At 38.3% G+C, this 14,211-nt stretch overlaps 1 protein-coding gene across 3 annotated transcripts in view; it reads right to left on the reverse strand.

The window, feature by feature from the left end:
* Positions 1 to 802: 802 nt before the first annotated feature.
* PHKB (phosphorylase kinase regulatory subunit beta) overlaps positions 803 to 14,211 on the reverse strand; it is a 68,566-nt gene continuing 55,157 nt past the window's right edge. For all 3 annotated transcript variants that reach the window (XM_056500537.1, XM_056500538.1, XM_056500539.1), the window contains 7 exons: positions 13,064 to 13,154; positions 11,316 to 11,518; positions 9,095 to 9,229; positions 5,600 to 5,729; positions 5,100 to 5,207; positions 3,731 to 3,871; positions 803 to 1,492 (listed from right to left, as the gene is read on the reverse strand). In XM_056500537.1, coding sequence (XP_056356512.1) covers positions 1,355 to 1,492; positions 3,731 to 3,871; positions 5,100 to 5,207; positions 5,600 to 5,729; positions 9,095 to 9,229; positions 11,316 to 11,518; positions 13,064 to 13,154 — 946 coding nt within the window. In that variant the 3' untranslated portion in view covers positions 803 to 1,354. The remainder of the gene's footprint in view (positions 1,493 to 3,730; positions 3,872 to 5,099; positions 5,208 to 5,599; positions 5,730 to 9,094; positions 9,230 to 11,315; positions 11,519 to 13,063; positions 13,155 to 14,211) is intronic.

A 14,211-nucleotide genomic window follows, 5' to 3' on the forward strand; every position in this document is an offset into this window, starting at 1 on the left:
ATCCAATGCAGTTGGTGACTCCTAGGGCAGTAATGCAGTAAAAAATCTGAGGCCATGTTGTACTGTTTGAAGGAGTGGCTCAGCCCTGCTGCCAGCTGAGGCTGCTGCTGCACTGTCCCCACCTTGCTGCAGCCAGGGCAGTGCTGCAGCCCAGCAGCCAGCACAGCTGCTCCAGGCACAGACACTCCACAGGCTGGGCCCAGCCCCAGTGCTGGGGTGTCCCCTGCCACCCCCACCCTGCTTGCATAGATAAATATTTGTGTCACAGCAAGGGCAGCAGCAGAACCACTGGCTTTGCCCTATGAAAGCTGCCTTGGACACCAGTGTGGCAACAACTCATTCACTATCAGTTTAATTAGAAATGTTTGAGGATCTGTTCTAGAGCTTAAGTGTTTTTTGTGCTGCTAAAAGTGGCACTTCAGTGCTGCAAGGTGGTTCCAGTAGCAGGTCAAAGGCTGCCACTAAGGTCAGCAGGAGGTTCTTTGCATGTCACTTAAAGTATTTTTGACAGGGTTTGTTTTTTACAAGCATTTGCTTTTTATTATTTTCACCAAAATAAAGCATATAGCATACAGTGTTTTCACACATTTAGGAGATAAATAAGTGTATCTCGAATTCTTTAGTACCATGATAACATATGTAATACAAAGTTATTTCTTCATTGATTTTAATTTAAATACAGCTTGTTTGCCTTTTTTTAAAAACCAGTCTTTATTGTGTTACATTTCCCTTGTTAACGTACAGATGTTTAAATAACAGCTGGGAAAATACAGTGATGTGAATTACTAGAGATAAAAAGTTGCTCTACTAGGATGAAACCTGTATATCAAGTTACCAACCTGTAAATTAAAAAAACCCAACACATTAAATGAATGTTGTCACTTGAACTGATAAAGAAAACCTTAAGAGAATAACAAATACTTCACCTCCAATTTGTTTGTAGAATAATAAGAAAATAATTCCATTTTTGTATTTCCACACTGATTGGGATGCATATTAATTTATCTTCTACTTGTCTGCAATTATAAATAAATAGAGGTATAAAGACAAAATCTGCCGTTCCCTTGAATTTAACAGCTACAGTAAATGCATATTTTAAGATCATAAATACATTCCCATTCAACTTAATCAAATACCATAGGACTAACTTCATGTGCTCAGTTTCATGCTGCATAGTTGAGAAAGGAAAAAATCTGGTGGCACTTGGTATCTTTAATGGCACTTCTTTCAGCAAAGGATAGAATGCATTTGTGTCACTAGGCAGGGTTACCCTTCAAACCAGTCCTTTAAAGTAGGCTTGAAAAATACATAGAACACTAAGGAAAGCAACAATTCCCGTGCTGTGTGCCAACCTTTAGCTAATGGTGCAAGGATCATCATTGCTTGATTTCATTTCCCCTTCCAGCAGCAAAGTGATCACAGCCTTGCTCAAGTAGCTGCAGGTTCCCTTTTTTCCAAGTGGGTGGGTGTTGTAGAATGCAGTCATGTCACTCTGCAGAGAGGGAACACAGGCTGCCATTAGTGTGAATGTGGAAAGCAGCCACACACAGGGAAACAAGAACAACATCAGATATGTTAAAAATGCAAATGTGTTTTTTGGACTCTAAAACTAGAGAATAATTCTGCTCAATTTTCAGAAATCTCCCATATATACTTACCTGCATCTATTTCCTCACTGAGTTTTTCAGGACTGCACAGATACCACCTTCTTAGCATTTTTTAAAATGTCATAGCTGTCAGAGAACAACTGCTCTCCTAAAACATGCAGCTGTGTGATGCCTGTGTGGTAGAATGGTGAGCCAGGGCCTTGGGTGTACATGAGGTGTAAACTGACTGAAGATTTATTCAGAAGGAAAAAATCCAAGATCCAAACCACAGGTAGCACATGAAATCATTCATTAATCAGATCACCAAAATAGGTGTCCTTCACTGAACACCTGTTTTTCACAGTTAGTGACATTAAAACACCTGCTTACTCTCAAATTATGTATTAACTGCTCACTCTAAAAAAGGTTTAGGCTTTAATTCAGGAAATTGGTTACTTTTATTAAATCAAGGGCAGAGATTGTGTGGAGAAAATATTAAGACTTCTGTAGTTTTAGGGTGTGTCTGAACTTACTACAATAAATACTTTTGATATTTATTACATGTTAACAGGGAATTAACAAAGATCAAAATATTTGCAAGTCCATTTAATGGAAGACCATAGTTCACACAAATCAGGAGTTTTCAGCAGTGTTAGGAAACCTTGAGACAATACCCTAAGAACAATTCCAGACAGGGTTACAGTTACCTGCCAGCAGGCATCCATCTGGGATGAGCCAGGTTCCAGAAAATTTTAATGCAAGGAGCTGATTTTCTGACAACAATCTTAAATACTATTCACAACTCTAAATCAGGAGCTCTTTCTAAGAGACAAAAAGGCATTATTCTGTAGGTCTGGGCTTGGAGGAAAAAAATCCATCACTTCAATAGAGGCTAGGGCAGCACCAGTAAAACTTGGGGTTGGCATGGAATTTTCCTTTCTGTTTGCAGCCATTGAGGATTTGCAGCTTATCACACAAGTAGGAGCAAATTCCAGATGCTGTGTGGAGCTGGCACTTAAGAACCATTCATGTGGATGATGGGTGGTTTTGCTGTGGCCACAGAGTCACTACCCTCCAACATAGGCCAAAAGGATGATAATTTCCAGGAATTGTGTTCCTTTCTAACAAAGGCATTGTGCAAATTGACTGCTGGGGCTGGGTGTCTGGCTTGCTTTCAAATCATAGTACAAAAAGTCAGTGGCAAAAAAGTGAACATTGAAACATTTGAAAGAGTTCTTAAGCAGCACATCCTTCCTCATATTTTAAAGGAGCATATTTTTGAAATTCAGTAAGAGGAAGGGCTGTTGCATGTCAATGTTATGAATCAGTAGATTCTTCAGAGCTAGCAGAGGTAACTTCAAATATACTGTCGACAATAAAATGCCAGCTGGAGCGAGGAAGATCATCCTCAGTAGCTCTGGGACTTGTCCCACTGCTTTTCTCTTATCTCCTCCTTCACCCAGGCCAATAAACCTGGCTTCATTACAGAATTTCAGAGCTTTGAGGCACCAAAACTTGTAGTGAGAATATTCAGAGATCTTTAAAGCATAAAACTTATAATTCTAATGAAGTAAATATTAAAAGCATTTATTCCTTTATTTGAATTTTAGCCAAATGTTTGCCAGTTCATGAATGCAACTCTAGCAGAAAAATCAGTAACTAAGAACACTTCTGTATCTCAAGTTTACTTTAATACTGTCAATATTAATTCCTTGGTTATTAAAGTTTCCTTAATCTCTGTGTACATAAGATCCTAAGTTCATGCTTCCTTGCTGAGTTTTAGGATTTTTTTCTTTTATTTTGTTATTTTTAACTCTGTTCTAGTGTCACTCCTAATGAATTCTTTCTCCTTTGAGGATAACTCTTCCAGCTTACTGAGAGTCCCATTTCAGAGCCATGGAACACAGAGTATTCTCCTTACCGTAACATTCTGAATTTACAACTCAGCAATAAAGTGCACCTCTTTCATCTCTGCTTAGAGGCTCTTTTCAGACCTAGGCAGCACTTGGGTATATTAATTTCTTATTTGTGTTCTGTTCTGAACTTCTATCAATTGCTTTTTACTCTGAACTGCACAGAATTAACACTCAGAACTAACTTCAATAAGGATGGTAAATTCTGTAAGACAGCAATATTTTACTCACTTGATTTTCAGCTCCCTTTGCACTGCTGTGATCTTTCTGAAAGTCACGAAATGCTTCTTGCACCACTTTGTCCAAGTCCACTTTGTCCTGGAACTCTAACTCAGGATTTCTCTCCAAAATGACAGATATAACCATCAGCAACTAGAAGGCAGAAAAAGATTGCAATACTTTAAATTTCATTTTTCAGAATTCAGGTTACATAATAGCAGTGCTGGTAATTGCATATGCCTCTTTCAAGCAGGAAGCCATTTAATAATGGCACAGGTAATAGTCCACAGATAATAGAATTCTGACTTTGATAAAAGAATCACTGGAAAAGCAGGCTTTTATGAAAGGTTACAATTGCTGGTGACTGCCTAGGTAAGGGCATGGTGTAAATGATTGACATTAACATCTAACTTGGATGGGAGCCAGAGAAGTTATTTTCCATTTTATTCAGTTCACTGTGTGGCTGCACAAATGCTGTGGAGAGAGTGCAAAGCAGCAAACACTGGACCTCAGCATCTGGTGTTCTGAGGCATAATCACAGATGATAAAACTCTGTTATGACAAAGTTTATAAAAACCAAGGACAGCAGTCAACAGTAAAGCCTCAGTTCCTCAGAATTTATCTGAAAAGAGTTTAAAATCGGAAGGTGAACATGATGAGTGTCCTGTTGTAATATCTACAAGTAGGCAGTGGAGTCTGCACTGGTCACCTTGGGTTTGGTAATTTTGTTATCTTTTAACAGAACCTGGGGTGTTTCAGCAACCAGACTGCCCATGAGCTGTGAGGCAGAATTGGAAGGGGTTGATGTTCCTGGGGAGGAGCACGGACCTGGGGACTAACAAGAATGTTGCTGACAGCACAGGTACTAACAGTGCAGCAGCTCCTGATCTGTTCTAAAAACAAACATTGTGTGCAGTGGGGAAGGATTTAAACAGCCTCTTCCTGTTAGGATGAGGAACACAAGGAAATGGGAAGGTGGCTGATTCAGTACTATAAAGGTATTTACTAGACAACCTCAGCAAAAGGGGAAAGAATCCTTCAGAGGGCAAGCTGGTTATTTTAGAGCAGTTTCCCTTAGATCGAGGAAACTGTTAGGAAAAGACATGGTATAAGGACTTGAAGGAAAGCTAAACTGGAATTATTAGATTTTTACTTCTCTGGCCTAATTGCATTGGCACTGGCCTTAATATTTGCTGAAGGGGAAGAACATCATGAACTCGCTCTGTTCTGAACATGTAACAGGAACCTGTTTAATCATCAAAAACCACTGAAGCAAGTGTTTATATGGAAAATATTATTTCTTCAAATATTTGAGTCTAGGTTATTTTCTTGTTTTGTTTTAGGCTGTAACATACTAATGCACACTTTATTGGCCACAGACCTCCACGATGATCTGCCTGTACTGTGGCTGGTCAATGTTCTGCAGCATGTCTTCAACTAGGAGGGAAAAATTCATTTCATACATCGTCATATCCGATAGGGTTGGTTGCTGAAAAACAAATAATTTTTTTATTCAAAGACCACATGCATTAAATCAAACCCACCTCCAGGCAGAGCCTACTTGCTTGTTGAACAAATAATACTCAACTAAGAAATAATGGCCATTGTAGGATCAAAAAGGGAGCAGATTTCAGAGTCCATGACTTGGAAAGCATCTTCTATGCTTACGGTTTTATAAATGTGCTTTAATAGCAATAATTTGCTTTCATTCTATTCTAATTGTATTTTACTCCAAACAAAATAGAAAATTTGAAATTTTTTTCCCAATTAACAAGTTACTCTAAGGAAAACATTATGGTATAAAATATCCATTAAAGCTAAGGTATTTCAGCATTCCCAGTCAGGCAGAATAGCAGTACCTAAGCCTGTCTGCAAGATTACCTGGGGCAAGAATCTCCCTGCCACAATCAAGCCGTTGGGGGTTCTCTCCAGGATCTGCCACACACGATCGTAGAAGCCTGCAGGGGTTCTGTTCAGGGAGCCATCCAACTGCCTCCTGTTCAGCCAGCTCCTGTGGGACACAGGGACAGCCTCAGTAAACCTGGCCCTGCACAGTGACCCCAAAGCCACCTCTGCTGCACGCAACGGCACAGGCTGTGCTCTCTGATGAGGAGCACCTAAAACAAACACAGGGGCTCAGCATGCAGAGGTCACAGTGTCACCCTTGGGAGTGTCTGTGCTTCATGGGACTGCAGAAAAGCAGCAGCTGTGAAATCCACCCAGTGCAGCCCAGTAATGGTAGAAGATCAAATTCATCAGGTCTAATTCATTAAAAAAAAAACGCATTTCAGCAGAATTGTTGAAGGCAGGGGTTTTTCCTGATGGCCTGTAGAAAACAAGTGGCCTGCAAATTTAGAAAATTCAACAGAATGGTTTTGTAAAACTAAGGCTTTGAGCAAACTGAGTCACATTCTTCATCAATCATAAATCCTGTTTGCTTAAGAACATACCAGCTTTTTTCTTTTTTACTTAAAACCATCAAGTCTGGAATTTAATTTCCCTATTCTTTCTTCTCAGTGTTACAATAGGAATGGGGCTTTAGCCAAAATGTTTAAGACACCAGGAATGGAACTTCAAGAAGTGGCATCCATGGGTATGAATTAATTGGAATATTCACAAGACAGATTTAAGTCTTGTGTGGCTGTCCTGAATGTATTTGACAGAGAAGACTTCCTCAGGTTACTAAGTCCTGAGCTGCTTTTTGAATTTTAAGTTGAAAAATCAACACACACATTATTTTTTAGAAAAACTACAATTAAATTACTGCTTTGCAACATGCCTCATGCCTTTCTGTATTGCTAATACCTGGTTCTGGTAGGCTGCTTGAAAAGAAAAAAAAAAAATTAAAAAAAAAAAAAAGAAAAAAAAAAAAAGAAAAAAAAGAGAACCCCCCTGGTCAACTTTATCCATGTTGTTTTGCAGCACTTTCATAGTCTAGCTCAAATTAATTCAGCACCAATAAGTTTGGGGGCTTATTTTTTGCTCCATTTGTATTGGCAGACTAACAGGACAAGTTTAGAATAAAATCACTTGTCTGTAAAATTACCTGTTCCTGCAGACACCAAGCACAAGTGTGCTTGATGAAATTACTAAAATATCTTGCATTAAAAAACCCTTACTCTTAAATACTGGAGAAATGGTGAGAATTTCTTCTGAGACACAACCAGTAATGGGAACACTAATTCCAATAATTCCATGCATGGTCTTACACTTAAGTTTCTTAGTATTGCTCACTCCCAGCTACACCAGGAGACAAAGCAAACAGTGTTGGTTTGGGTTGTTTCTGGTTTCTTTGTTTTTTGTTTGTTTGTTTTCAATAATAAAATGGAAAAATTATCACTAAGTGGTGCATTTTCTGAATAGGTTTGAGCTCTAGGTAATTGGGATACAATTTCTGAGAACAAAGGAGATGTTTAAGTTAACCCTATAAAGCCAAGGCTAAGCCAACATACAATGTGGGCTTGTTTCCTGTATAACTGTATTGGATAAACATGGTAAGTTAAGAAAAAAATGTCTCATATATCACTTCTCAATTAAACACAAAACCACCAAAAAGCCATGTCTACTATGACAGTTTCATTTTCTATGTACAGCTCTGTCCTTGCATTAGCAAAAGGAAACTTCCATAAAAGCAAAAAAGACCAGTGGTGTGGTAAAAATAACAAGTTGTTTTCTTAATGCAAAAGAAGAAATACTTGAAGATGTCAAAAATGCTCTGACCCACCTAATTAATAGGATCAGAAAGAGAGTCCTGCAAACTGAATAAGCAAGGTGAGTTTTAGAGCTGTTTGGACCATTAAAAGAACAATGCCCCATTTAAAAAGACTTTCTTGCAATCTTGTGACCTACATAAACACATTAAAAAGTGTAATCTGTGGAGTCTGTGCTTGGAAAAATGTTACCCTCTGTGAAAATGTGGGGAGAAGTTAGTTGTGTACGGACTGTTAGGGAGGTAAACAGACCTAATGGTCTATCAGCCCTTCCTGTATGACAAATTAATTGGCAGTGAGATATGAAATCACATTAGCAGAGATTTTTTTTCTAAAAAACATTGCAAGAGTAGGAAAAGCTGTACTCAAAAAAAAAGAAAAGGTGGAGGAAAAAAAAAAAAAAAGAGTATTTCCTAGCAGAAAGAGAATTTTTAAAAACAAGTCTCTAATGGGGAAGGAAAAACGAGTTAGCAATACTGTACAGGAAGAAGTTAGAAGATTGAAACTTTTGAAGGATATGCTGGCGAGCTTTTGTATTCAGGTAACCCAAAAAAGAATCCTCTTCCTCAGAAACTCAACCCCAGTGCCCTTCAGTGACCTACCAATCGTGTGCTACAGCAATCAAAAGCTGCAGCTGCTGTGGCAATGCAGGTAAGATCTCTGACAAAAGGCGGTGCTTGAATTGCTTACTGAGACTGACCAAATGCTTCCTAAAGAGCATTACTATTTAATGGAAAATGCTGCAAAGGGGCTGTTCTCCTATGGTTTTACAGGACAATGTCAGCACTAACATGAGAAGACAGCAATTAAACAGCAATAATTGGTAAGCACAGCCAGACTCTGCAAAGCATCTGGGAGATACAGAACAGAGCAAATGGGACTGAGAGATGAGGCAGCCATTGAAGGAGCTGGTTTCTGAGGGATTAGAGATTGGGGAAAAACACAAGTGTGTTTTGAATGAAGAAGGAACATAAACAGCAGGATGTGTGGTGTAATTCCTCTTTGTTGAGAGGAAAAGCCCATCATCCATTCAGTCAAGGACTGTGGAAATTATCAGCAATATTGTGCCAAAGTTTAACTTAAATAGAAGCAAAACGAAGAGGAAGAGTTTTGACTTCACTCTTATCAATAAAGTTAAGTGGAAGTACTGCAATTTTAACTTTTGTCTTGCATACTTGGTATCACAATGAATGTTCTTTTTGGCAGCTGGTTACAGAAAAGATTCCAAGATTCAGGCAGTACCACTATCTTAAGAATTCTAGAGAACATCTGCTCTTACTCATATAATAATCTAGAAAAAAGTGGGCACTGAACAGCAGACAAACTGTTCTTACAAATTACTTAAGTGGAGGCATTGGGTAATTTTTGGCTCCTTTTCCCACATCAAAGAGTGTAACAGTTCACATTATAGCAGAAAGATCTCTGCAGAGAGATCCACAAAGACAAAGCTGAAAAGAGAATATGCAAAAGAAAATAAACAATTCTAGAACCTGGGTCCATGTGAAAGAATGAAAAAGTGCATTTTTGCTACCTTCCCTTATAAAATTCCATAACTGATAACAGATGCCTAGTGATTTCAGGTGCACACAAAGCAGCTCAGGAATGAAATGTACTTGAACAGAGGTTTCTGAATGAAATGAGGAGCCACAGCCCCACACCTCGTTACCTGCCCGGCTGCTGAGGCTGCAGAATATCCAGCAGGAGCTGCTTCACCTCACTGGGGGACATCTGGTACAAGTCCTTGGCTGGCATGTCCCCAGCACGGATTTGCAGCTCATACTTCATAGCATGGATAATCCATCTACATAAGGGGAGGAATATATTTATTCATTAAATACAAAGTTTCCAAATAGGAAAAATTAGTCTAATAAAACAGCTCATAAGAATTCCACACAATCCTGCTATTTGGCTGTCAGGACGTGCATAAAATATCAGACAAATACTCTCCTACTCTTCCTGCTTGATTGGAACATGATAGAAGCTGAAAGGGATAATGCACAGGTTTTAAGGAATGTGCTGTGAAGCATGTTTTCCATAGAGAAGATTGATTGGACTACATCCCCTATATTCCATGTTCATTAAGACCAACATTTACCTGTCTTTTGATGTTAAAATTCCTACTCAGAATTATGCTCTGACTATATATGCATTTTGCTGATAAGTTTTAAAAAGCCATAAAATTTACAGTATTTTGCATTTACTAATACTTCAGGGCTTATTTCCAGTTTTAGCCTTTGAAATTCCTTTTTGCAGTCTACCACACTTTTTTTTCTGGTCCTTTTTAAAAAAAATTGATTTAATAAAAATATAGCAACAGTGAAGATTTTTAGCCTGAGGTATCAGAGAGGCAGAACTTGGCAAAGTGTTGAAGGAAAATGCTGAGTTTTATTGTGCACATTATGCAAAACCAGTGCTCCAGCCTCTGATGCAATATCAAAGATGAAATAAGGTACAGGTACATCAGAAAAGCACAGAACTCTTACCCTCAACACTGGTTCAGTTCAAGGAGGCATTACTAACAAAAGGAAACTGATCTAGTTTTTCTTCAAACAGTCCATAATACCTGATCAAGGCTTGGTCACATCAGAGCCTTTCTGGTTTATTTGAAAATGCAGTGAGATTTAGGCTATCATTTCCATAGCTACATTCTGTGGCCATTTAACTATTTAGCTAACAAGGTGCAGAATGTTTTTGCTTATGTAAGTCAAGTCTTGTTCTCTTCTAGGGAGTTCTTGGTAACTACCCAGAATTTGGAGATGCCTGACCAGCTGATTCAGTGTCGCTTTACATCTGAGGTTTCCAGGACCATGCACTGGAGGTGCAAGATACCAGGGAGTATTGGGGCCCATTACATTATTCTACTTTCATTTAATTTAGCAGGTGAAGAGAGTCCTTCTCTTGTTACTAAGATTAACAACACAACTGGCTCAGGAATTGTTTCCCCAGTCATGACTCAAATGTGTCTGCCAGTCCCTCGCTGGTATTCTCTCTCTGCAGTGGCCTACAAGCCACACCAAAGTCAAGAGTGGACCTTCTGCTGAGCTCTTCACTGATAAGAGGTGAATTCAAGTCAGTTGGCTGAGAGTTTTTACAGTAATAGGGCTGTCAGAAACTTGATCTATTTCAACATGAAACCCTGAAAACAAATCAATAACAAGACACTAAATCAAATCATTATCAAACTGGAACGGCATTTCTGTGAGAAGGTTAATTTTGCTCACTGGAGTGGGTGATAACACTGAAATAAAGGAAATTGAATCTCTAGCATTAACCTTGGGAGAAAGGAAAAAAATTGCAAAAAGGATTAGCTACAGAGAATAAGGAAGGGGAGGAAAGAGGAGTAACATGGATCTGTAGAGGGACAGAAAAGCATTTAAGCGCAAAAGGATACTTCCAGTTAAATGTAATACAGACAATTTTTGCTTTTATGATGACTGGAATGTACTGCTGAAAAAGAAATATGAATCTTGCATGCTAGAAAAAAGGGCTGCTGGTATCTACCTCCAGTTCTGAAATACTCTATTTTTTTCTATGGAAAAAATGATGGAAGATGAAACACTTAAGTTTTGATTCTAAAGCATGCTCACTGATTCTGTAAATCTCTGTCAGCACCTGGCCTCTTCAAAGAAGTGCTTGTTCAAATGCATGTCTTTTCCTAAATGTGAAAAAACTAATTAACTACTGTGGGTAGCAAAGTAAATGCAGATACTATGGAATGTGACAACATTCCAGCACAGCCTATCTGTAGGTCACCTTGTCAAAGAACTAAAGAGAACAGGTGGGAGGTAAATGATGTTTTAACCTTGACTCAAGTTTGTGGTTCTCTGAAATCTGTACATTCCCCTGCAATCCCAGAGGTAATAAAGAACAAGAGGTGCTTTACTGACCCAATCCGTATCTTGAGCATTCCACTGAACAGTTCTGGGGAGTTGGAGATGATCCAGCCAATGTGGATCACAAGCTCCTGCTGCACCACAGCTTCTCTTTCATCTTGCAATTGGCATTTTTCATAGATCATGTCCTTAATCACTGCTGGTGATAAGGGGTTAGAAATAACTGCTTCCTCTTGGCCAAAAGCTCCCAGTGTCACCTGTGGTACAGGGAAAACAATTCAGAGGATAGAGACAGGAAGAAAAGCACTGCAAAGCAATTCAGAAACTAAACTGCATCAACTCTGCTCTGCTTGGTAAAGATTTCACAATACAAGGGTAATTTTACGTCAATGGTTGATGCTTGTTAATTCTGTTAATTGGATGCTATTGAAGTAATAAACTTCACTAACAACCACAGTGAATATGGAATATATTTTTCCAAATTAAAATAAAAATACAAGACCACTGATTTGGTTATAATCAGGACTGTACATTAGGTTTAGACAGCTACATCATTTCAGACATTTCAGCTGTGGAACTCAATTAAAATTCAGAATTTAATTTATGGTTTTGTTTTCTTATTTCTACTAGCATGCTAAAAGTTACAGCCCTAATTTTAAGAAAATATATTACTGGTAATGGATTGTTTAACCACAAACAAAATAAAAAATAATTTTATTAAAATTTTGTTCTGTTTTTACTCTACTGTCAGTAAGACAAGGACACTAGATTTTTTGCTATGATAAAGATCAACGTGATCAAGGAAGTGAAGTTAAAAAGTTGCCAATAGCCTCAAATTATGCTGCATGCAATTGCAGTCTTCTCTACAGCTGAGTAGTGCCAGAAGCACAAACCCAGACCTCAGTCTGGAGTAAGACAACAACATTGCATATAAGCAGGTGTACACAGACATACATTTAATACAAAAATACAGAAATATTCAATTCGTATTTAGAAGCAGCTATTAATGAATGTAATTAAAATCATTGTGATGGGAAAGAAAAATAATGTTCTCCTTAGGAAAGGAAAAAAACACTGACAATTAAACTTTCTTTGAAACAGAAAACCCTGAAAGACCTTCTGCTCAGCTGCCACCCACGTGTTGTCGTATGCTCAATCACACACAGAGTGATTACATTTCATCTACTTTTGTCAAGTAAGAGGGCACAGAGATAAAATCACAGAAAGCTTTGGGTGGGAAGGGACCTTAAAGATCATCTTGTTACAACGTTCCTGCTCCAAACCCAATCCAACCTGAACCCTCCCAGGGATGGGGGAGCCACAGCTTCTCTGGGCAACCTGTGCCAGCCCTCATCACTCTCACAGCGAAGAGTTTCCTCCTAAGATCTAATCTAAACCTGCCCTGTTTCATTTTAAAGCAATTCTCTCATCCTGTCTCTACAGGTGCTTGTCAAAAGTCCCTCTCCAGCTCTTCTGGAGCCCCTTTAGGCACTGGAAGGGTTTCCAAGGTCTCCCAGAGACCTTAAACCCAAGGACTTACACAAATCATGCCCCTTCCTGCCTTTCATAAATGCTGAACTGTCTTTTCTGTCTTATTCTTTCATTAATTAAAATTATTATTCAATTCCACATACAATTATTAAACATATCTTTATTTTCTCTGGATTTCTCTTCTTTGGTAAGGTTTCTTTTAAGCCATTGCATACTTTTAAAAGAAGCATCAGAGGCCTTCAAAATGAACAAGCCATTTGTTTAGTTTCTGTTATCATTCCTTAATGCAGTTCTGAGGAGCAAAGACTTACCTGCTTGCCCTGAACTAAAACATTAGTAATAGATGGTGCAAGGCTGTCCACTAGTTTACCTAAAAGACTTGCTGCGAAGCGCACAACAGACCTGAGGGCAGAAAACAGAGCAATCCCACTACATATCACATGCTAGTTTAATGAATTCAGATAGCAACCTGAAGTCTGCCACAGCAGATTAACTCAGATTTAACTCAGGGACTACATACATTATTTACAAAGTGGAATTTGGATCAGGTTTTGTGAAATCTTCTGTAGGTTTTCATTCTTTAGTTCAGATATAGGTTAATGGATCAAAAATATATTTGGTTAGAACTCATTAAACTACCTGTTCCATAAAAAGCTTCTTGTTCTCTTCTCAACACCATCTTAAACAAAGGCAGGTAAGAAATGCCAGCTCCTCTTTTATGACATTTTCATCATTTTGCAAGACAACTTTGGTAATTTTTAAATCTATTTAAGGTAGACTCAGAAAGATTTTGCAAGAGAAAGTATAACACATAACACCAAAGCCTTGCTGCGTGCTCCATGCTGAGGTAATATTTTGCATGTGCAGCATGAAGAGAATTGTGTCACCTGCCAGGTTAAAAACAAGCTGTAACTTCTAAGAACCACGTTATTCCATATATGCAGTGGATGGTTAAAGATATGAATACATTTATTAATACTTTCCTGACAAAATACAAACCTAACAGTTCTGTAATTGAGCTTTTCTAGCACAGATTTTGAGGCTACTAAGAATCATTTATTCACAGAGATGAGAAATAAGCTGTAATATTCTATGGTGTTAGTAAAATCTCAAACAGTTGATGTTGTTTCCTGTGAAAACTGCTACACACTCCTTAAGATCAAGAGCAAAGCATTTCAAAAATGCATTAGCTGATACTATCAAAATGCAAATAAGCAAAAAAAAATCTCACAGAGCTGCACTTCAGATTTCTGGGCACTTTACCTGTTTCCCATGTACCAGTAAAGTAGTAATATGTGGGGTTATAGAAGAAGAAAATTTCTGTGCAAATGCAGCACTGTAGCGCAACACCAACCTATATGTGTGTCACATGGCAATCATGGAAGAGAAATGAAAAACAGTTTACATATTTTGCTCCTAAAAATACTTCTGATTTTTATTAATTATAAAAAATACCACC

The sequence above is a fragment of the Oenanthe melanoleuca genome, chromosome 11 (genome assembly GCF_029582105.1).
Source record: "Oenanthe melanoleuca isolate GR-GAL-2019-014 chromosome 11, OMel1.0, whole genome shotgun sequence".
In the NCBI taxonomy this organism is placed as follows: domain Eukaryota; kingdom Metazoa; phylum Chordata; class Aves; order Passeriformes; family Muscicapidae; genus Oenanthe; species Oenanthe melanoleuca.